Genomic DNA, 24,684 nt, shown 5'->3' on the forward strand with positions numbered 1-24,684 from the left:
TGCATATCTAAAAATGTGAAACTCCTCTGCATTCCTTTTTTAAAACAACGAAAACACATTCTGTGACAGCTTTAAAGGTGCTTGACAGCTCCAAAACACATGGTGCTAATGATTGATGGTATAATAGAATTTTGCTGTTCTGCAACTGCAGCATTATTAGATACCTAGCTTTCCACAGAAGAAATTTACTTCATTTTCGACCATGAAACTGAATAGCATATAGGCATGTACTAATCTATGCCCATTCTGTCCTGAAGCCCAGAGTTCTCATTACAATTCATAATTAACTCTGCTGAGCAGTCTAGAGAACCACAGAACACCGACAGGATCATTAGCTCAGTTGCCCCTACAGCTATTACCCACTTAATATAAATCAAAAAGCATTGGTCTCATCTGGGATCATGCCCTTAGGGGGAGAGCAACTGCGCCTGGATGGCAGACTTATTAAACATTATTAAATATGCTAGCCCATTCTGTTCCACACAGACACACACACACTTGCCATTGCTTCATTTTCTGTTTCTTAGCACAGTTCATTTTGGGTGCCTCCTAGTGATCTTTTCATGGAACTCTTTATCACTAATCTGTAGTCATAGGTTGGGTGTGTGTGGATCTTGTCTGATGCCTATCAGCCCTCGCCACCAAATAAAAGCTGACCAGAGAATCATAAAACTTGCATTAAAAAGAGAAATATATATATTTTGCCGGTGTTGTCATTAATGTACATCTCCCAGCTTAAGCCCCATATGGATCAAGGATAACCACGCATCTGTAAGTGAATCAATATGCTGTCTTTCCTCCAAAATGCTTATGAAGAGATGTCCCATTCTGCCCCTGCATGCAGAATTTTCTAATCTGTGGAGCAAATAGCAGTGACTGGCCTGGAACGAGGGCCATGTTCAAAATGTATGAGAAATATCAATCCAATTTCTTCCATTTGATATTGGCTTGCCTTCTTTTCCCCACTTCTTTTCAACAACAGTTTGAGTCATATTGGGTGGGGGGGACTCAACAGCTGCTGAACCTCAAGAAATTTCCACAACTTTCTCTTAAGTTTGCAAACCAGTGCTCGGATGTTTCCATTATCACTGCATGTCACCATATTCATTGCTAAGGAGGAGGAGGCCAACATGTACCCAGTGCCTTTTCATATCGGGTACTTTTTGCAAGACACAACATTCTCCTCGGTGAATGTAAATAGTTCTCATTTGGATTATTCAGGAATGACTCTCATTTCTTCCTTGCAGACTTAAAGGAGGTGGACTGAATGTCACTTTCATTTATTATTTAAAGGCGGATGTGTGCATGTGGTTTATAAATTCAGATTTCATTCAATGTGCATAATATTTGTAACTGACACATCCCTTAATAGTTGCTCTTGGCATGATGCTATATTAGATTACACCTTGATTGAAATGGTGTCATTAATACTCACTCAGTCACAAGCACATGGTCTCTTTTCTTTCTTTCTTTTTTGTCTGACTAAGAGTCAATTACAGCTCATGCAGAACTCTGGATCGGGACCAGTGAGGGTTCGTAATGACACTTAAAAGATTAAATTATGTGCTGAAATCTCATTGTTTTTCAATGGGATTTAGGCATAACTCGCTTTCTTAGAATCGACTCAGTACAGTGACTGCAATCCAGTGCACAGCTACATGTGCTCATCCTACTTAAATTCGGTGCAATTTAAATTCATTTCACAGTTTGCTGGCTTCCAGCCAATAACAACATAGTCTTTCTCTCAACCAGTAGGTTCAATGTTGTTCAAAGGTTAGTTATGGGAATGCACTGTCTGCACACTCTGCAGTGTGTTGTTATTATCTTGTAAAATGAATAAAATAAAGAACATTCATAAGGGCAGTGGTGTGTCCCTTTACTGAGATTGGCTAAATTTGGGTGTTTGGAATGGAATAAAGGATTCATGAAAGCTCCCATAATGCATCAGTTAGGCATTATGGATACAGGCACGCATAAGTAATTGCAGGCTCGTAGCCTGTCTGAAAAGTAGTAGAATCATATAATAGTAGAGTTGAGAGAGATCCCAATGGTAATCTAGTCCAATTCCCTGCAATGCAGGAATCTCCGCTAAAGCATCCATGACAGTAGATCCACCATTGTTCAAACATCAGTTATGGGAATTCACTGTACACTGTACGATGCACTGTGATTATAACATAAGATGATTGTAGCCAATGGAACTTGAGTTCAGTGGAACTTACTCCCTATTGTGTACACTGGATTGCACAGCCTCAGACTAGTCCAAATCAACCACTTGGGGTTGTAAGCAACTATGGCTTACTCAGAGTTGATCAGTTGAAATTGTGGGCCTATGTTATTCATGCTTATTAATTTCAATGTGTCTACTCTGAATAGGACTTACACTTTCTGCAAAGTGTCTGCAGCAGTTTCACTTGACATTGCATGTATGATTTTTAGTAAGATCCAGTCTGTCATACACTGCTCAAATGGCATTGTGGTTAATATCTGTTTTGCCTCACCAGCAAATCCCTAAACTATCACTTTCCCTTGACACTAGAATAGCCTCTTAAATCATCCACTTAACATCTTTTAACACGCTGTATCCCTGATCCTCCAAGCTTCTGTCTTTTCTTAGCCCTCTCCACCCCTTGCCATAGCTTTTTGGTAGAGCACATGCTTTGGCCCTGGGGCCTTTTGGTTGCAACCATTGGTATCTCCAGTGAAAAGGATCTGGTAGCAAGTTGTGCAGAAGGGACACTTTAAACATTGCCCAGATGCAGCAGAGAATGTGCATCACAAGACCTATACATATGGAAAGGGAATGTGAGAGTCACTCGTGGTTCCCATCTTTTAGCTTAGCCTTCTTTACAAAAGCCAGGGGCAAAATAAAATGACACTGAATGGATTGTGTGTGTGTGGTAAAAGTAATCACAGTTGTAAACCACCTTTTTTGCATTGCACATATTTACTAAACACAAGTGTCATTATCTATTTTTGTTTATTTTATTTTTTAAGTAAGATTTATATATGGCCGTTCATCAAAAGATCTCGGGGATGTTCACAAGATTAAAATACAATATAAAAGCACAACTAATTTGTTAAAGCTGAAACAACAAAACAATAGTGCCCCCTACCCACATTTAAAAGGCTGTAGAATATTATCAGCCTGGTGAAAGAGGAAAGCTTTTGCCTGGCACCTAAAAATATATAATGAAGGTGCCAGACGAATCTCCATGGGGAGAGCATTCCACAAACGAGAGCCACTGTGCAGAAAAGGCTCTCTCGTGTTGTCACCCTCTAGACCTCATGTGAAGGAGGCACACAAAGAAGGGCCTCTGATGATGAATCCAGAGTCCAGGTCGGTTTATATGGGGAGATGCAGTCCTTGAGGTATTGTGGTCCTGGGTCAATTAAACTGCGCACTTTAATGTAGCCTTAATGTGGGTAGGAAAGTAACCCAAGATGTCTGCTCATATAATCCACATGCTGATTGCATTATAATATATTCCACCTGTGATTAAGGTTTTATTGGGGGTCTTCCATGGAAGGTTCCGTTTACACTCAAAAAGGAATATAAGCCCCCTTGCAAATCTTACCCTCTCAAAATGGGGGAGGCTGGGAACTCATCAGGTGAGACAACATATACAAGGATACGAGAGGCAGAGCTTGTCTGCATGGCCCAATCCAGAGATTCTGTTTTGCATGTTCAGGCAAATGCCTGAACGTACCTAGAGACTGAGACAAATGTACAATTATAATATAATCCTATATATGTGTACTCAGAAGAAAGTCCCTTTGGGTTCAATGGGACTTACTCCCCAGGTAAGTGAATATAGGATTGCTCAAGACTAGCAAGCAAGGCTGCTTGCTGGAAGGCTATGTAAAGCCTTGATTTTTAACACGGCAGAATGTTTTCCCATGTGTAGATGAGGAGAGGCAGGCTAGTCTTTAACATATTGGTAAGTAATTTAGATCTATTGAAACAAGAGAACCTACTTAATTTTTAAAATACTTATTTATCCATACTGACATGACATAAGGACATATAAGCCTCTGAGACAAAATGAAGAAGAATCAAAATAAAATAAAAAGTATGAACAATGGTTATTAACACAAAATACATCCTCCCATTTATTGAATGTTGGGACAAGAAGGTTTTTTCCACTGTGACACTAATGAATGCTGCCCGGTTTTAGGCAAGGAGAAAGCTAATTGCCCAAATGGAACTTTGCACTGAGCAACTGTTAGGTTTCCTAATTAGCCTTTATAGGATTTCATTAATCTCTTCAGTAGACTAAAAGAGGTTTGGTCTCTGAAGTAAATTTTCCTGAAATGGAAAAGAAGCTTATCAGTAGCCACTAGATAAGAGGTACCTGAAAGAAGCATGTCCCTCATATGCATTAGCAGATTTTATTTGAGGAGGCATTTAGAATGCATGAGCAAAGAATGCAGTGGAATTTTCGAACAATGACAATTTTTGGAATGTAGAACTTTCAAACTCTACTTCTGGCTGACTATATATTTTCCTTCAAAAGAATGCTCCTGATATTCGCAGACTGTATGGAATAGTTGTGCAGAGAGTCCTAAACTGACGAATCACAGTGCTTCAAATTACTTTAATCTCTGGCTTTTTGAGGCAAGGGGAAAAAGATAAAATGAATATGAATTGGCAGTATGTTTGCCTCAGCTAGACCTTCTGTAAGTCAGAATAAGTCATTCTGCCCCGCTGCCCCCAGTCCATTTGAAATATCAGGATCTTTAATTCTGGGCATTGTGGAGTTGACCTGAAGATTATCTGAGTTACTCATATCAGCACTGAATCACACAAACTCTTAAAAGATCAGCTTGTTTCAAAGTGAAAGCTTTCAAACACTGAAAAATTTAGCTCCTGCCGTGCTCCGCTCTTTGGTCTACTGACAGCTTGGTAAAGATGGAAGTGGAGGTGGGATCTTCCCATCATGATGCCAAGTAGCTTCCGCCACAAGTGTTAACTTTTTCTCTGCTGGGCAATTTAACCAGAAAGAATGGGAAACTTCAGAACAAAATACCTATATGGAGATGTCATTTGCTGTGCATTTAAAAAAGAAGAGGGAAGTGAAGAAGAGATAGAGCAAGATAAGACAGACCAAGGTGGGGATGGGAAAGAGGGAGGAAGAGAGCAAGAAGAACAGGAAGAAGAAATGCTCGATCAGGGAAACTCAACAGTGATTGAATACCTTTCAGACACAGAAGATCCATATAATTTGTCACCAGGTGATGGCTTGATTGATTCATTGTTTCATTAAATAGAGGTTGTAGTCTACCTTTGACTTTAGTTCATCCTTTTCACTGATATAGCGAAACATATGGGAAGTGTCTTAAATGTCCCAAAGTAGAGATAGTTGCTGGACTCTTCAAAGTTGGATTTATTCCCATTCCAATAGTTTTCAAGCCTTTGGTTAAGCAAGTTTTTCTTGGTATTCCTGCATGCTCTACATCAAGTGCAAAAGATTATTATGTGCTCATTCCCCCAAGGAAGGGTCACAACTCTGTAGTCTAAGCAGACAGAATAAAAATGGCATACTGCGAGAGCCAGTCATCCTCCTTGTTTTAACATATATAGTTTATCTCATTAATTAGATACATTGCAAAACTGTAATTTAGAGTTAGATATGCTAAAACAAGGGTACATGGAAAGGGACGTGTTACTGGTTTTGGCTGTAGATTGGGACTCAATACTGTAACTGATCTCAGGAATTTTTTTTGGGGGGGGGGATTATTCACTGTGTCAGAAATTTAACTTCTCATGAAAGTAGCATAGGAATTCATTCACTTTCAGAGACATTAGTTGCATTGGAAAATATATTATTATAACCTACCTGTGGATGAGAGTTAATTCTTCTGCTAAGCATTCGTACCTCAGAAATTGAACAGAATCTGTTCCGGAAGTCTGTTTCGCTTCCAAAACATTTGACTTCCAAAGCACAGCTTCTAATTGGCTGCAGGAAACTCCTGCAGCCAATTGGAAGCCCCGTTGGATGTTTGGCTTCCAAAATAACATTCAAAAACCAGAACACTCACTTCTGGCTTTCGATCATTCAGGAACCGGAACGTTCAACTCCCAAGGCATTAGGCAGCCAAGGTACGACTGTACTCACATTACTATGATATTGTAATAAACACTGTACTAGAGGGAGAGACTTGCTGTAAGGTTTAACCTCAAAAATTCCCTGGATTTTGCAACGGTATTTTATTAGCATATCTAGAGAAAATTCAATAAGTTACCATGAAGTGCGGACCAGGCAAAAGTAAGCATAAATGTAGATTTTGCATGGATCATACCAATCTATAAATTGTTGACTTAGCCTTAATACAACCACAGAACACAGTCAACCAAAATGTTTCCATGGGCAAACCTTTTTGGCTGTTCCATGTACCACAGTAGCAGAAGTCAGAGGTAGTAGAACTGATAACAATAATAGTTTAGAATTCAGAGCCCTCTTTATTGTTTGTCAGTATATTTTCATATTGCAAAGCGTTAAGCTATACCAAATACATACATAAGTGTGTGTAAAAATACCTATGACATAGAGCCAAAGCAAGGTAATTTGCCCTACTCATAATTTGCATTATCTGTGATCAGGCACACAGCAAAGGTAATAGATATGCTGCGATTTCTCAGCTATTCTGCAGTTAAGCCCATCCACTACAAATATATTCCTGGAGCTCAATTCAGTTCAACTCCCCATTTATGTGGGGGTTATGTTCCAAGGCACTGCACGTTTAAGTGAAATTGTGTATAGTGGGAACACCATTGAAAAAGCCTGCAAAAACCCTCTATCTAACCCTTTGGAAACCCTTAAAAAAACAAAAAATCCACCAGACACCATAAATGGGGAGTTGCCTGTAGTTTCTCCATCAGCAACCTGCCCCGGGTCACTTTGTTTCCTGTGCATTCATGGATGTTCTTTATTCATAAAATGGAAATAAAGCAACCATTTCTGGTCAGTAGGATCAATTAAATGAAAACTTGACTAAACAGCAGCAACATGGTGGTCACTTAGTGCTGGATGAAAGTGATAATACAGAAACTGAGCATTAAGTTTGCACCAACATCAGTGGGGCCAGTATCAGCTGTGAAGGCACGTGAAACCATCTTCGCACACTGTTTGTTAGCATCTAGGTAGAGATGTTATTGCCTAACTTTATAGGACAATTGTTATTGTTAGAAAATATTAATTGTAGAGCTGAGTATCTTTTTTATTTTTCAGATGACATGGAAGCTATTCCTGTCAAACAGTTCGTTAAGCATATCAGTGAACTGTATGCCAACAACCAGCATGGATTCTCAGAAGACTTTGAGGTACGTGTTTACAGCCTTAAGCGCTGGAAGTTTCTCTATGGTGTTTAATTTAAATGTCTCAAGCAGCCTTGGAAGAGCGAAGGTCCAACTGCACTCAAGTGATCCTCTGAATAGAAGGGTTGAAGAAGTCCTAATGCCTGTGAGCATCTACTGATTGGGAAAGAGGCAGAATGGAAGACAAAGCAGCCTGAAGTCTGTAATGAAGGTTATATGTGGGATGTTCGGTGGGATTTCTTGAACCTTGCAACTGCTAGCCTCCTAGTAGACAAGCAAGGAGGAAAGAGACTGTGACTGCAATGCCCACAGACACGTTTGGGTGGGATTCACCTAATGGGCCCTGTCAGCCCTGTGCTAGGACTTCCATTTGCACAACAGGTCTTTGAAGATGGTTTAGAAACACTAAAGGAATGACTCTTTGCAAATTCAGAACTAATATTGCATGGCACCTGTAGAAGTGCAAGTTCCACATATTGAAGTGAGTGTAAGGAGTAACTTGTTTTGTGATTGTAAACTAATTTCCCCGTTTTTATTATTATATTGTTGTAACCTGTCCTGGGACCTTATGGTGAAGGCTGGGAAAGAAATCTTATAACTATAAAAACTGTGATAACAGTAAAATGGAGAGCTCAGTATTAGGGACTGAAACAGAAATAATGGCAGCGAAAGAAGATGTTTAAATACAGGAATGCTGATAGCTGTGCAGCTGTGTGCGCAACAAAGTCACAGTCGCGGGCACTCTGTGGGTTTACAGACCCTTGTGGCTTACATAAACACAGTTTCATGCTTAATGATGGTGGCAGACTCAGGCTCTAATAAGCTAAAACAGTTATTCCAAAAGCCAGTATTAACCGTTCTGCTTCCCCGCATTCCTTTCAGCCTGATCACAGTGGAGCTTTGAAAGTACTGTCAGAAAGGAGGGCTCTCCCAGCCCTCTCAGCCAAAAATAGTGTGCAGCTGTTGTGCCATCTTGCCAGGGTGAGAGGAGAGAAATATGGTTTGGGGGCCATGACATGCTTTAGCAACCAAGTGTTAAAAATGTCATGACTGAGTCATAAAAGGCAGCTGTATTTACTAATAAGATATTGGCACAAAATGGCTGCTTTGATGCTGAACACCCTTTTCCTCAGTGTAACAAAGCTAAGGCTGCAGCCGTTTTCTTCAGCACGGCCCTTTCAAGCGTCTTATTGCTGCCCTTTGGTAATAGCCTTTGCAATGAGGCGCACTGTCTGATAATTCAAAAACTGAACCAAAATAAAGGGGGGGGGGACCCTATTGTGCCAATCATAAGCATTTCGTATTCATGAGGACAGCGACTGTGCGAGGTGTTAAAAGTGATTTAGTTAAATTGACTGTTGGCTGGATGACTGAACAGGGATATTGAGGCATTTAACAATGTTGATGGTATTCAGGACAAACATTTATCCTCGGGAGAGCAGAATTTGATGGGAATGATCAAATGCAATGCCGTCTCCTCAATTATTTATGAATTGAGACCCCAGTGCTATTCATCACAGCTGGTTTTGACACCATTTAATTATTCAAAATAATCAGCTACACATCTGTAAACTTGCACTGACTTAAAGTAGGCTTTGCTTCATCTGTCTCTGAAATCGCTGCCATTAACAAAAAGCGAGGCAGCTTCTGTCTGCATTGTGCAGCAGAGGGATATATTCCTGAAATAGCCTTTCAGAATGCTTCAGAATGCCCTTGTTGCCTCTTACTTACCCAGTAAATATTGTTTTGCCTATTAGTTTTGATTTCTGAAGTTGGGTATCTCTTTTAAAGGAAGTATAATAATTTTTAAACTGCTATTTCAAAGCCAAAATCTCTTCACTCCCACAAAGTATATGTGGAATGAACCCATAAGGGATTTGCATAAGCCAATGTGGTGCCCTCCATATGTTGTTGTGCTACAACTCCCATCATTCCTGATCATTGGCCATACTGGCTAGGGCTGCTGGGAAATGTTGGCTATCCTTCACATAGGCCACTATTTTTAGGCTTCCCCATGACAGACATGGGACACCATCTGATTTCTATACCTTTGCCACATTCCTAATTGCTTCTCACCAAGGTAACCCTTCTTGGAACAGTCACAATTGAAAATCAGCTGTGAATTTTCCCTTCGTTTGATATTCAAGTTGTCAAGGGGACGTGAATAAAAAGTCAGAGATCCGGTTGACCAAGGTAGTAGGGAGTCTGTCCATTAAGGAGCAGAATACAGGAAGCTTAGATGTTGCTTCAGTGCTGGGTAGCCCCAAATGAGTAGCTTCATAGCTGGTGTTTCTCTCCCACCCTTTCCTGGCCTGATATCAGACCCTGATATTATACATGGGAGGAATCTGGATCCTACTTCATGGGTGGCTCTCAGGGATAGTTGACTTCATCCTACCAGATGAGCACTGCACCTCCAGTTCTGGGTTTCTGCTCAGACATGCTGCCATCTTTCTTCATGGGTGTGATCTTGTTGGAGCTATTCTCGGGGGAGGGGGGAGTATATCAATCAGGTTGCATTGTTTCCTCCAAACCTGCCACCTTATTAAGTGAAGTACCTTCCATGAAAGGGACGCGGGTGGCGCTGTGGGTAAAACCTCAGTGCCTAGGACTTGCCGATTGTATGGTCGGCGGTTCGAATCCCCACGGCGGGGTGAGCTCCCGTCGTTCGGTCCCAGCTCCTGCCCACCTAGCAGTTCGAAAGCACTCTTAAGTGCAAGTAGATAAATAGGGACCGCTTTATAGTGGGAAGGTAAACGGCGTTTTCGTGTGCTGCACTGGTGCTGGCTCGCCAGCTGCAGCTTCGTCACGCTGGCCACGTGACCCGGAAGTGTCTTCGGACGGCGCCGGCTCATGGCCTCTAGAGTGAGATGAGCACGCAACCCTAGAGTCGGACACGACTGGCCCGTACGGGCAGAGGTACCTTTACCTTTACCTTTACCTTCCATGAAGGTGGTCTTGGAATGGTTATTCATATCTGCTGACTTCTCTTTGACCCCATGAGAACTAGGACCAGCAACAGATACCTGTACTTTTCCTGAAGTCCTGCCCAATTCTGGGCTGGCTCTGCCAGGACAATGTGGGACATGACAAGAGATACCTTACCTCAGTCCAGAACAGTAGTTCTGTCAGCAATAGATGAGGCTTGGTAATGCATTATAGCACAGAGCTATTCTCATTCAAACTCCCTTTGCAAAATAACCTTAAGACACCTTGCCTGATTGTTAAAGTCCACTGTGATGAGCTTAGGTGCTTTCCCCCTTAGATGGAATTCTTGTCTGTATATGTCCTCCCATAATAATTGCCTTGGAAATCAGATGACAAGAACCACTGATAAACCTTTCTGTCCACCCCTATTCACATATCTTCATCAAGTCTGATGACATCTCTGGGACATTGATTTAGGCACGGTGTGCTGGAACTGGGCTATAGTAGATCTGTGCTTTATAAGTTGCCCACATAGAAACCCCCTTAAACAAAAATTAAGGGGTTGGTGTTCAAGACTGAAATAGGAAAAAAGGAGGAAATTGGAAGGAAAAAAACATGGCATGGATGGTTCTACAATCATGCAAACTTGTGTCTCCTCTTGGGATCCTTTGGCAGATGTCTCCTTCTTCCTCATAAATCACGATATAAGAAGAAAAAGCACGATAGAATGTTCTGTGTCCTAGATTTACTCTCAAAAGCTTAAAACTTAACAGAGTAGTGGTAGAATATTTGTCTTTATTTGGGGCTCCACTGCTTCTTCTGCTCTCTAACTTAGAAGTTATCCTTTATTTGTTTATGTATTACTGAGCTCCAATATTTTCTGCCTGCATTTTGGCAACCTAGTAGAGGATTTGGGCAATCATGCCATTAGGGAGTTTAAATGTAAGAAGACTCTTCAACCCTTCGAATGTAGATCCCTCTCGCCATATTCCCCTTTGGGAACTTTAAGCAGGCTTTTACTTGAATATTGGGAGGAGGAGGTTGTTCTTAGTTCTGTCCTTCACGTCTCATGAAAGAGGATTAAGCAAGGAAATCCCCAAAGTGCTGGCATGGAATGTTTATAATAGCATAATATGTATTGGATTTTGGAACCCATACAATTTTGTTTGCCTCAAATTCATTAGTGGGTTGGGCATCTTTTCTGCTAGAAAGATTAGCAGTGGTAAATATAATCTCCCTAGCCTTGTCTGTTGCCTGTGGAAGCACAAGGCTTGTGATCCAGCCCTCAACTTGGAATTTGACCCAAAAACAAGCAATGCAGCTATCCCCCCACATACATTGAAAAATCTTCAATGTCTCCCCCCCCCCAAAAAAAAAAGACGCTAAGAAAACAGCCGTAAGTCCACAAAATCTGGTGGAAGAATTCTGCACTTGATAGCTTCCACAGGAGCAATAGTTTTATGGCTCACTAATTCCTTTTTAAAAAATAATACCAGATTATCCCCAAAGAGTGGTGGCTAAAAGATAATGCTGCTCATAAGCATGCCCATAGTGCTTCAGAAAAGTGGTTGGAAAACCTCTAGCACTCTCGATGTTGTTGAACTTCAACTCCCATCAGCCCCAGCCAGCTCAGCCAAAGGTCAAGGATGAGACAGTGGCAGTACAGTAACCTTTGGAGGGCACTAGGTGCCCTACCCCTGCTTCAGCCCATTAAAAATCCTTCACATACATTATCTCAGCACTCCTTGCAACATTAGCAAGGAGCATTAGTATCTAAGTTAGCATTAGTATCTCCTCCACATTGTAGTGTGGGAAGAATGTGATAAAGCTGAGAGATGAAACAACTGCATTTTAAAAATGAGTTTATGGAAGACTTTTAACTGCTATTGTTAAAATGGAATCTATAAACGATGTATACCTCTGATTATGAGGTGTTGAGTACAAGGGCATCTGGATGGTATTCTACTGAAAACATAGGCTGGACTGAACTGACTTCAGTCTGATCCAACAAGGTGTGGATGTCATTAAATACCCTTACCCATCTTCATCATTCGCACTCTCCCAAACCCAGCTTGCTTAGCTGTAGCATTATTCCAACTGCAGTCACTTGCTACTTCCATTGTAGAGTCATTGTTGTCTTATTTTCTACAGACACCATGGAGGTGTTACAAATTCTGGAAAAGAGCAGTGTGTGTGTGTGTGTGTGTGTGTGTGTGTGTGTGTAGCAGAAAGGGCAAGTGTGCCAGTTTTGCCCTCCCTCCAGCATGGTTTCCTTTGCCTACCAACTTAGGAGAGGCAACTGTCTGCAGCAGGGAGCTTTTTGTATTCATGGGTGCTTCCTGGGCGTTTGGAAACTTCAATTTCCCAAAACATGCAAGAAGCCCCCATAGATATAAGAAACTCCCTGCTGCAGTCAGTCACCCTCCACACGTTGGAAGGCAAGAAAAACAGTGATGGGGAAGGGCACTCTCACACACCTCTCACATTCTTACATCCCAGGATTTGTAACACAATTGTCCCTAAGTATCAGACAGAAAATAAAGCCCTATGAGAAGCTAGCTCTCACCTGGGCTGGGCCTGGACTTTTGCTAATCCACCCTAGTTTAGCCCCAACCCTTTCTTTGCTTTGCCATTAAACTTGTTGCAGGTTCACAAGCTTGGCTTTTGTTTGAATTAGGTCTTGCTGGGCCACAGAGGCCTGTAGAAGAGGTTCTTGCACTTTGCATCTATTTATTGAGTGGTTTCTGAAATTTCCAAATAGCCTTTCTACAGTTCAGTGCACAAGGAAGCAAACAGAACCTTGTTGCATAGCTACAAATTGGAGAGGGAAGCATTTGCATGTTCTTACAAGTATAGATTTTACTGCTTAATTTTTTTTTGTCTCAGAGTTCTTTTCAATTGACAGGGAAACCATATTATGATGTTGCTCTCAGGGTCGTAACTTGTTCACTTGTCTGAAGTTATATCAGAATGTCTATGCAATCAGCCATTCCGGAGCAATTTCTAGCTCATTATGTTGGATTATCAGACGTGTAGCAATTGGATTTTACACATAAATTTAGCGAAAGAATATTTGAAGTTTATAAAACTAATCAGCAACTTGTTTCAGAGGGACACTGAAAATGAATGAGTCATTAAACCTGGATGTATTAAATCCCAATCAGTGGTAGCACGGACAATATAATTAAAAGCTAAATTAGCCATAATGACACAGAAGAGTTTTAACTGTGACTAAAGGTTGATTAAAACCAAGTGTGTTGGATTCCAGAGTTGCCGACAATACATTCCAGTGGACAAAATAGTAAGAACCGTAACCGTTCATCTTTAAACAAAATTAGCGTTTTGGGAAGTTAAACGCTGAGAATGTCATATGAACCAGTGAGACAAAAAAATTGAATAAGGAAAAAGAATGATCTAGTGCAGCCCTGCCAGAAAGCTTTCCCTTCAGAATCCTAAAATAGGCAATCCATTGTTGCTTTACACTCCAGTGGTCCTGCATTTGAACTGTTAGAAATTTGGGGTGATGGGAATATTTCTATATATTTTTAAGAATTAGTAAGGTAATCATAGCACATGGTAATGTAACCTGCTTAGACATTTTTGCTGATCAAATGGTATATAAATATTACTAAATATATAACTAAATGTAATCTCCTTAGATACTGGCTTTAAACCAGGGGTGGCTCAGCCTGTGGTCCTCCAAATGTTGCTGAACTGTGTCTTCTATCAGCTCAGGCCAGAGTGGCCAGTGCCCAGGGATGATGGAAGTTCAGCATCATCTGGAGGTCACAGGTTAACTACTCCTGCCAGTGGCGTAGCGTGGGTTGTCAGCACCCAGGGCAAGGCAAGTAATTTGCACCCCCTAACCCGTGGATTTGTGCCCCCTAACCCTAACCCCCAGACGTTGCGCCCGGTGTGGCCGGCCCCCCCTGCACCCCCCACGCTACACCACTGACTCCTGCTTTTACCTAAGCTAGAGCACAGCTAACTTTTTAAACCACCTGGAGTGCAGTTTCCATTTTAAAAATATATAAAAACCTTTGAGTCTCAAATCCAAAATGCAAAATCCACTGGATTGTGATTTCTGTCGTATTTATTCCAATTATTTAAATTTGGGAAAGTTTAAATAAACATGGCATGTTTCTGCTTCATCTGACATCTTAAAATGTTTGTGTCAGGACAGATATAAAAGGGGTACCTGGTTCCTTAGGGTCTGAGCTGTAGTTGCTAACCAAGCACCATAAGGATTCCCTCCTTATGTAAGAACAAACACATAGGAAAGCAAGCCAAGACATAGATTCAGGTTGTATAAATTAAGCATGACAATGCAATCTCTTTCATGTTTCTAGAATGCATACAGTTCTTACTCAAACATAAGCCAACCAACCAAGAGTATTTGCTAGTTCCTTCTCCTTGAGTTGATGGTTATTCCCTGAAAGCCCGCAAATGTAATTTTAATATGTGACCTAGCACCTGACTCATGTCTTCTGAACTCATTGTGAGTCGGCCCAAATCATCTATAAATGAAACGGCAGTTCAAAGTGAAGAAGCAACTTTCCTTACTTTTCTAACTTTGTCAGATCCAAATGGAAGGCATTCCTCAAGTGGTATGACATCTACTAGAGGGATCAGGCAGGGTCTTCTCAAGCCTTTTGACTCCTCTTAAGCAGAAGTCAGTCCTTTCACCTGACCAACCCGACCTGCTCTCAGTGAGGGCTAATGCTTTCAGTCTATTTCTCTTCTCAAAATCACTCTTTTCCCCAGGTTGTTTCCTCTTTGTACTACAAGTGTTTAGTTTTGAGCATCCTCCTCTCCTGTCTTGTTGCTTTTTCCTGTCAGTGTATGTATTTTTCTCCTTCCCTCCGTTGATCTGTGCTATTCCTTTCCTCTGTTCCTTCATTTGTATGGTAGGGAATGGTGGGGGTAGGATCTCCAGGTTATTGGGGACCACCCCTTGGCCACTGAATTGCCTCTTTGACTTGAGGAAGATGTTTGTAGTAGTGGAGAGTTGGCACATCCTGCCCAGAACTACAACAAGCAGGAGTGCCATTTTTATCCTTTCCCCACATGCTTCTCATCCTGATGGGCCATGATAACCAACCAGTGGGACCATCAGTGCTGAACTCTCCCATTTCATATGGTCAGTCTTGGACTGGTCATCACTGGTGTTAGGCAGCCATAGATTTCAGCTTCACATTCAGTGGGTATGCTAATGCTTGATGGGTCAAGTATTGCACTCCTTGATGTTCTGCTGCAGTTTCCCGCCTTTTTCCTTCTGGGTACTGCTTGCTTGATAGCAATGGCCTCTTTGCCTGTATTGGAGGCAGGCGGGTGGAACTTCCAAGCCATAGCAAAACTTTTGGACTCAGATTGACTGAGTGGTGCAGAAAACTGATTAGCCAAAGAACGGGAGATTGGCAGAAATGTCTCCCTTATCCTTCTACATACAAATGGATTGTGGAAGGATGTATGGGACAGGAAAATGTATAGCTTTGAGCTTCTGAGGAAACCTTTTTTTAAAAAAAATTGCTTGACATTTAACTTCATAGGACTAAGCCCTGGTCGTTCTAATGAACCAACCTCAACTGACCTTAATCAAGGAGTAGGGAAATGAAGAATGAGGGAAATGCAACAAACTAAGCTACTAGAATTCAGCAATGACCGTTCACTTTTTGTAGTCGTTTCAGAGGTATCTGCTCAGTTAACAATGTATACGGATAACTTGTAGGTTCCTCATCTGCATGGGGCCATTCTGTGCACACTGCACATATATATAAATCTGCCACTGAACTGAGGTTGCAGTAAGGCAGACAAAACCATAAACCCTAAGCATCAGTGAGGTTAATTAAAGTTACTGACCTTAGAAACCAGTCCCACCTGAAAGGTCCTTCAAGATGTAATGGCAACTGATCCAATTTATGTGCATTATGTAAATTTATGGGAGGTCATTCAATAACAGTGACTGAATTCTATTTCTAATATGCTAGCGTGTGTTTTTTACAGCAAGTTTGAATCCTCACTGGCTTCATTCATGTTTCTTCTACAGTACACGCTAAGATAAAGTTGGATCACTATTTTTTTCATAGAATGTCATTCAATTGTACTGGAGACTTTCATTTTAAGTCTGTAAAGCAGGGTAGCCAATGTGGTGCTCTCCAGATGTTGTTGAACAGCACTCCCATCAGCCCCAGCTTCTGAGGATAATGGGAGTCGTAGTCCAACATCCGGACGACACTGTGTTGGTTAGTCCTGCTGTAAAGTGTCACACACATTTGATGGTGCTCTTTTGATGGTGTTCTTTCTGATGATGACTGCATCATCATCAGAATCTGCAGACCTTACAGAACCATGTAAAAAGTGGGAGGGTAGTGAAACAGCACAGTGATTAATGGTTGATAATTAAAAATATCCTTTGGATTAAATCACTGAATCCCTTCTCTGCTGAACTACTGGTGTGAAAACACTGTTCTAGAATATATAACCAGTGACATAAGTGTCAATTGTTCCATGTAAGGATTAGACCTGATACCCCTTTCAGCTTCTTTGTTTGTTCTTTATTTCTTCTGGACAACTATGGGGATTTGCTTACCATAAAAATACAAATGCCACTGCTTTATGAGTCTAAATGCCTCTAATTATATTTGGACTTGTGATATTTTGGATTTCCAAAAAATGTAAATGTTTTGGGGCTAGATAGGAGGGAGGGCAATGAATTGGCTTGTCACTTCTTTATGACAGTTTTGTATTAATCCTGCACTGTAGCTACATCTGCAGTTTCACTAACATTTCTCGTGATAATTTTCTCTGTCACTTAGCTCCTACTCCATCATTGCAGCAGCTGTGCTGTACTAATGACTTCCCTTATTAGGATGCTCCTGTATTAACACGTGAAGCCTGGGGTATGAAACAGTGTGGCATCTTGTAACCCTTGGGAGGACAGGGGAAACGGATGGCACTGACGGCACCCTGCAGAAGTAGCTTTTGGATAAAATTCAGCTAAATACATTGAGAAAATGCCCTAGAAAGAAGCAACAATGTTACATTGTTATAAAAAGATCTTTAAAATGTAATTAGGACACTTAAAATAAACGGCAGAATTGACAGTTCTGACTAAGAGGAACGTAGGACTGTGTAATCACTGTGTTGTCCAACTTAATTTGATATTATTTAATATCAAAACTTTAACATATTTTAATTATTATTTAAAGTTACAAAAAAGCATTGAAGACAGACAGTGCCTACAAAGTAGACACTGACTTCAATGTGGAATGTGATAAACAAGAAATCACTCAAATCTTAAGGGGGGAAATGAAACTAGTACATGTGTGTGTGTGTGTGTGTGTGTGTGTGTGTGTGTTGGCATCTGTCTGTCTAGAGACAATGGAGGAGTACGCCTTTGGAGATGAAGTCAAACTGTTGGAAGGTTACTGTGCCTGCTGCTGTGGCTATATATATTTGAGTTGTCACATTTTAGGTGGTTTAATTATGTTGATGTGCTGATTTTGATTATTTTGCATTATTCACTTCACTTTACCCCCTTTGTTGTCTATTTTGGTGACTAACTCTAATGATACATTGGGACCCTTGTTCACATTGGGCCCCTGTGAAACACTGTAAATTCAGTCCCTTCTACATTGCAAGTACTTCTTCAATACAGTCACTCCGCAGCTTATGTGCATTTAACTTGTGCATTCAGTTTTATGTGCTTGGCAAACAATTTTTTTACAAAAATTAAAAAGGGGTCAAAAAGTGGACGGGCATCTAGGGGAAAAGACTTCTGCAATCCTACTTGCCATTGCACCCAATGTGTTTTGACTATTCATGTTTTTGGCTCTAGGGGTGATTCCCCAGAATGTAACCCCCTATAAGTTGTGGGCTTACTGTACTGCTTTGTATTTCCTAGGTAGGCACTCACTCCTCTACCAGACCTAGGGAATTATGACTGTGAGTTGCTATATGGCATAAAACTTGCTCAGACCCCTCTTTTATTTAAGAGCAGAGTTGCTATTTTGGCTATGTTTTTCCTGCTTCTGAAAGTGATCTAATTACAATTAAGCCTTGGGCAAATGGCTAGCAAAAGGCCTGTGACCACATTGGTATTGCTTTCTGGCTGCTATTAAGGGAGCTCTAGATAGATGGGAAAGCGGTGGGTGGGTGGGAGGTTGCACCACAATGAATTGTAATCACCATGGACTTATATCAGATACTGGGAACCAGGCAATATCCTTAATAGAACTAGGATATGTTTAAGCAGTGTTATGCTGAAAGAATTCTCATGGGCGAAGAGAATCAATTACACCCACCATTTCAATGTGTTCTGAATGAGCTGCTTGCAAAATGAGACAGACAAAATGTTTTGCACTCATCTGCCTTTTTCAATGTAATTGTTTTCTTAACAGGAAGTGCAGCGTTGTACATCCGACATGAACATCACCGCTGAACATTCCAATCACCCCGACAACAAGCACAAAAACAGATACATCAACATTTTAGCATGTGAGTAGTAAAGGCCTTAAGAGACAAGAGCAACAAAAAGTGTCCACTTTATACACTTTATACTACTGGCGTAAGAATGCCTGTCTGCTCAGCATGAGGTTAGTCAGAGTGACGAAAGTTTGTTTTCATCCAAGGGACAAGATGCCCCTGTTAGGTATGCTTTCTGAGAGGACGGATGTTGACAGTCTGACATTAGATACTTTTGGATTTTGGTTAGAAAGTAGCAATCCTGCCTAAAGATTTCACAGCTGAATTACTGTCTGATCGGGGGCCACTAGGTGGCGCGTTGGAAGATGGCCGACAATAACATCTCTCTGACCCATACGAGGTATTAAGGGGCTGCTATGGGAAGTAGGCAGCCTTCCTAAACCCCCCCAAGGGCATGGGGGGGCCTGCCCTGCCAGCGGTGTTCACAATGCACCCCCTGATCCGAGAGACGGGGGTGTGGAACACTTGGCAAAAGCCCTCGATGGATTCAGATCTTCCCGACGCCGATTCCAATCAGCGCGTGCTAGTTGCTTCAGTCTGGAATTAGAATTGGACTAATTGGCAATGACGGATTGGAAGAAAGACTGAAGCACATATATCAAGTAAGGCTCGAGATAAGGACTGCTGACTAATGCATCTCTGTGACCGGGAGCGACGGATGGATAAGTAAATCTCTTGATGAATTACCACCATGAGAACGTAAGGCTGGAACGAAGGGGGGGGTGGAGGAAAAAACCCTCTTAAATTTCTTTACATGACATGACTACAATAATCCTCCACCCTAGAAAGAAACAAGATCGTTGCGTTTTAAATAACATAAACAGAACTTTAAAACTGTGTGGGGAAAGGATTACAATACGAGAAGATTGAAAGGCGAGAAGGAGGAAAATTCTTATGACGCAGTTAAAAAAACATGGCGTCTCGCAAAGACAGGCTAGCAGGAGAACAGACGAGGGGGAGGAGATTCAGGAATTTGAAAAGGAAAGAAGGCTGGAATGCAAGTTTGACCTGACAGAGCCCCCGATATCGCCTGATTTATGGCTAGCCTGGGAAAAATAATGGACCGACCGAAGACTAACAGAGGTCGCTCCTGAATAATATGAGTCTGGCAGAGCATACCCACACAGAGACGCTAAATCTTCAATCTGTTTGTGAAAACCATCAGAGATCGCAAAGAAAGGAATAAATGATAACAACAAGAAGAGAAAGAAGGTGATAAAGATCTATCCGAATCGAACTGGATGGAACTGTCTAATAAAAGCAGCAAATAAGTGAGGTCTGGAGTCATCCGGAATTTTGGACTCGTGCTGAGCTTGATATATGGGTACCCCCCAAAAAAAATTTTAAAATTTGGCTGTATAATTTGGAATTAATGTGATTTGAACAATGTGATGTGATTGGCCTATTAATAAAAAATTATTAAAAAAAAAAAAAAGAATTACTGTCTGATCTAGGTATGCTAATCTCTGAAAAGCGACTTAAGGGAAGTACATATTTGACAATCCTTGCTAGTTCCATTCTCTCCCAGACTTGCTAATGGGTTTGTCACATTTCCAAGTGCTCTGGAAAGAAACAAGCCCAGAACTTTTTAATCCCTTAGCTGACCATTTCTGCCACTTTTTTTTCTGGAAAGCAAATTATTTTACTGGTGCAGTTGAGAATGGAAGAAGTTTTGTGATCTTCAAATGAAGGACAGCATATAAATTTAATAAGTAATAAGAATCTTTAGGGAAAGAATGGCTTAGCCCCAAAAGAGCCAACGAAGGTTTCCTCCAGATGCTGGACTCACAGCAGCCCTGGACATTTGCCATCCATGCTAGTTGGAGCTGATGGGAGTTGTGCTTATTCGTTTTCTGGTTAGGGAATTGTCCTTTTAAGAATTCCATAGTTTTAATCTCCTAATATGTTTTCCTGTTTTGTGCCTGTTTGTTATCTTTCCTGAAGATGATCACAGTAGAGTGAAGCTAAGACCTTTGCCGGGAAAAGACTCGAAGCACAGTGACTACATTAATGCCAATTATGTTGATGTAAGTTGTTTTTTGCTCTCGTCTCTCTTTTGAGAAACACTGTCCTACAGAAGAAATAGAAACCATTAGTACTTGTAGAAGGTTTTTTTGCTGTTGTTTTGTTGACTAACTTTAGCTCCAGACTCCTCAAACGTTCAGCAGGAAAGGCATCTCACACTGCAATATATACATTATTAATATGACTGCCATGCAGATACTTTATCTTGCTTTGCCTTATGGTTTTCTTTGAAGGGTTACAACAAAGCGAAAGCCTACATTGCCACCCAAGGACCTTTAAAGTCTACATTTGAAGATTTCTGGAGAATGATTTGGGAGCAAAACACTGGAATTATCATCATGATTACAAACCTTGTGGAAAAAGGAAGAGTAAGGGCAATGCAGTTTTTCACTAGCTACTTTTCTCGCTGTGATTATGTGGTCTGTAAGACTAAGGGGATGGGTGTTGTGGTGGTGATGCTTGGAGCCTTGCTTCTAGCAGTGATAGGCTGAGGCAAAAGTACACAAATGCCCAGTACCTTGGTGAACTTATTCTCACAGTCAACATACAAGAGCACAGGCAAATAGCAAAAAAAAAAAAAAAAACCACCTCAAAGCCACTTACAGCAATCTGAGGGTTCTTTTTTAAAAATGCAGGAAATGAGCCAGATCCAGAACATTCTAAAAAGACCAATCCTCATGCTACAAGCCAGAGAAGAGACTGAAATGAGGTCAACATTAGCACTCATGCTATCAGCAATAAGAAAAGGGCTAATTGTCCAAGCATTCTTTTAGGGAGCCCAGTACAAACTTGCAGTGCAGACCCCCTGCCACATACATACTACGATCCCAACCCATACATAGAATAGCATGTTACCAAGGAAAAGTTTCCATTTTAATTAAACTTTCCGCCTCTCTGAAATTATACCATGGCCAGAGCTGGCCAAAGGCATTTGCCTGCCCGAGGTAAAGAACAATTCCATGTACAGAAGCCAGCCAGATTGGCAGTTGACTCTTACCTCAACACTGGTAATTGGTCAGCATTCCTCGTTTCATCAGAGGACAGCAGGCTAATTTAGGGGTGCAGGGCAGGCTGTGTGGCACAAATAACTCCATTTTCCAACACCCCACTATCACTTCTTATAACCCCACATCTGGCACCTGAGGTAACTGCCTGACTGAGCACAGTCCACATTAGGACCTTTTTACTAAAGCCCAAATATATACACACTATTTGCCATTGTTGGTAGCAGAAGAGTTATTTGAAGCTTGCTGATTATTTTGTAACTTTTTAGTTGATCGTAATGAAGTTGTTATCCTGTTGTTGCTTTGATTTTGGGTTGTTTTTTTTAGAAGACTAACAAGCTGCAAATGTTTCATAAATAGATCAGTTTACTTCAGAGATTTATTTTTCTGGCCTTTTTCATTGAGAAATCATGAATTATCTCACCCAAGTCAATTTACCTTGCAAGTTCGCACACAATAGACAAAATAATTAGGTAGCTTAATGTTCTTGCCCAGGGCAACACACACTGCACCCAAAGTTAGCTGCTTTTTTGGTAAATCTAATTTAGTTAGATAAGCAGAGGTTGCACACACTCTTCCCAAAGTAGATTTTTTGAGGTGCGGTGTTTCACAAGGAAAGTTCTAAGGAAGATCTGTAGGATACTTATGAAGTAGACATTTACTCACATATATTTTGGGCCTGCAAATCCTACATGTAGCACTGACTTCCTCTAGCCCTAGGATCAATATCCCTATTCTGCTTTGTCCTCCCCATCAACTCTCCGTCCTTCCTTCCTCTGCAGAAGGAACTCTGAGACTGATGATTCTTCAGTGAGCAGGTCACATAGGAAAAGCACAAATCTCTCCCTCAAACTGCAAGTTTCCTTTTAACTGCAGGAGCGCAGTCTCTCTGGGCTGCAACGTAGCCTCAGTTGTTCTTCTGGTAATGACGTTGCACCCTGGGTTGCCCCCACCTTGTAGTTCTCCAGGCCCCAGTAAAATGTACCATCCCCCATCCACACCTTCCCATGTTTGGGCATTGCAGGCAATGATCATTTCCAAAGAACCCTCAAACCAAATGTGCCCTTGCAACCTAAGTTCAACAAAAGGCCAAGAAAACGAGAAGCACTCACTTTTGCAATTCCACTAAGAGATGGCACAAAGGGGAGGCAACTTTCAGGTGCAGCTTTCCACTCCAGCTGCTGATGGAATATGGTTCTGCTGTTCTGTTTTTCACACTCACTCCCTGTGTGGCAGAAAAGGTAACTGGGGCCAGGGCACTCCAGATGACAACCGCTTCCCTGCGTTCTCAGCTGGCCCATCAGCTGGTACTGGTTTCAGGCCAGAATCATCTAAGAAAGAAGGGAAGACTTTTCTAGCATGTTGCTGGTCTTGTGTTCTCTCGCATGCTTCAAAATCTAATATCCTATGCTACTCTGTCTTTTCTCAGAGAAAATGTGACCAATACTGGCCATCTGAAAACAGTGAAGAATATGGCAATATCATTGTCACATTGAAGAGCACAAAAATACATGCTTGCTATACAGTCCGCCGCTTCACAGTCAGGAATGCAAAAATGAAAAAGGTGAGAAGTGTTATTGCCTTGTGGTTTGGACAAAGGATGGACACTAGGAATCTGCTGTTGGGTATGATATACACAGCTGCTGGACCCAGCCAGTCAAATGTGCTCTCCTAGATTTAATAAGCCAGGAGGGATGGGGGACGAGGACACATGGATGGTTGTGTAGCCACCAGCACCCTGTCCACATCAGCTGACTGCATAAGCTAAAACTGATCCCACAGCATATCACCAACATTTTACATTAGATACTTCTGCAACTGAAACAACTGCAGAGTCAAGTTCACTCCAGAGTTGAGCAACTTTATATTGTGTAACCAGTCAGTCGCAGTAGGTCCTCAAATGTTCCAGGGGCCCCACCCCAGAGCCAGATTTAGGGGAGCGCAATTTTGTGGTTCGGTCACACTGGATATGGAGCCTCGGGCATGTCACAACTATGCTTTAGAATGGACCACAAGAGGCTAGGGGTGCCAAATTTAGGCATTGCACAGAGCCCCACTGAAATTTGAGACCCCAAGGTCCAAAGCCCTCAGTGCCACAATGGCATCCTGTCATAAAATGGAAGAGCTTTCATTCTGGCATGGGATGATATCTCTACTAGTAAATTGGTTCTGGGGGTGCTCAACTACCCTACATGCACAAAGAAAGGTCTCACAGAGGCAGGTATTTGAATAATGGCTGTGCTTGTAGAATGAGAGACATTGCTAGGCAGTTGTTTTGTCTATGTAATCCTATTTTTCAGCTCAAGCATTTAGAGTTCAATCCTGCTTTTTGCAGGGATCTGCTGCACAAGCAGCCAATCCAGCTATGTCTCCACCTGCCCACACCTACACCAAACATGATGTCAGGTGTGGGGCACATGGGCATGGAAAACCAGGAAAGACCAACCTTTCTGCCAGTGATTTAGTTGTTGTAGAAAAGTATTGTGATTTTATTTATATATTTTTGTAGCAAGTCAAAAGAAGAAATTGAGAAACTCACCGGAGAATAAGAAATCAAGAAGAGAGACTTTTTAAAATAGAATGGGGGGGGGGATTATTGACTATTTGAAGATACACTGTAAACAAATCAAAACATTAGTGGGACTGATATAAACATGCGCTATAAGAGATACTGAAGGGGAAGATAAGGGATAATTAGTAAATATATTTTAATTAGATATGCAGTAATAAAAAGATATAAAATAAATAACTGCAGAAAGGAGGAAAGTCGAGGGGAAGGTAAATTGGACTTACAAAGATTTTGTTTCTCTTGTTAAAGTATTTGTAAAAGGTGAAAATGAATTAAAAATAATAATAATAGAGGAATTGGTATTGGTTAAAGCTTATCTCACACCTGAACATGGTACAGCTCAATCCCCAACTAAT

At 41.3% G+C, this 24,684-nt stretch overlaps 1 protein-coding gene and 2 long non-coding RNA genes across 7 annotated transcripts in view; 1 reads left to right on the top strand and 2 right to left on the bottom strand.

The window, feature by feature from the left end:
- Nucleotides 1-23,177, bottom strand: part of LOC310671155 — a 54,441-nt gene extending 31,264 nt beyond the window's left edge. Inside the window, exon 1 of the long non-coding RNA XR_014507839.1 lies at nucleotides 22,872-23,177. This is a non-coding gene — a long non-coding RNA (uncharacterized lncRNA). The remainder of the gene's footprint in view (nucleotides 1-22,871) is intronic.
- The window catches only part of PTPRG (protein tyrosine phosphatase receptor type G), a 518,906-nt gene that overhangs the window by 470,771 nt on the left and 23,451 nt on the right, over nucleotides 1-24,684 (top strand). For all 5 annotated transcript variants that reach the window (XM_083424609.1, XM_083424610.1, XM_083424611.1 and 2 more), the window contains exons 15-19: nucleotides 7,233-7,324; nucleotides 18,646-18,742; nucleotides 20,675-20,757; nucleotides 20,989-21,123; nucleotides 23,189-23,323. In XM_083424609.1, the coding sequence (XP_083280735.1) occupies nucleotides 7,233-7,324; nucleotides 18,646-18,742; nucleotides 20,675-20,757; nucleotides 20,989-21,123; nucleotides 23,189-23,323 (542 nt within the window). The remainder of the gene's footprint in view (nucleotides 1-7,232; nucleotides 7,325-18,645; nucleotides 18,743-20,674; nucleotides 20,758-20,988; nucleotides 21,124-23,188; nucleotides 23,324-24,684) is intronic.
- Nucleotides 8,833-11,087, bottom strand: LOC310671114. The gene is made up of 2 exons (XR_014507797.1): nucleotides 10,260-11,087; nucleotides 8,833-9,876 (listed from the first exon to the last, which is right to left on the bottom strand). It is a non-coding gene; the product is annotated as an uncharacterized lncRNA (long non-coding RNA).

This window comes from Podarcis tiliguerta, assembly GCF_965153285.1.
Source record: "Podarcis tiliguerta genome assembly, chromosome: 2".
Classification (NCBI taxonomy): Eukaryota; Metazoa; Chordata; class Lepidosauria; order Squamata; family Lacertidae; genus Podarcis; species Podarcis tiliguerta.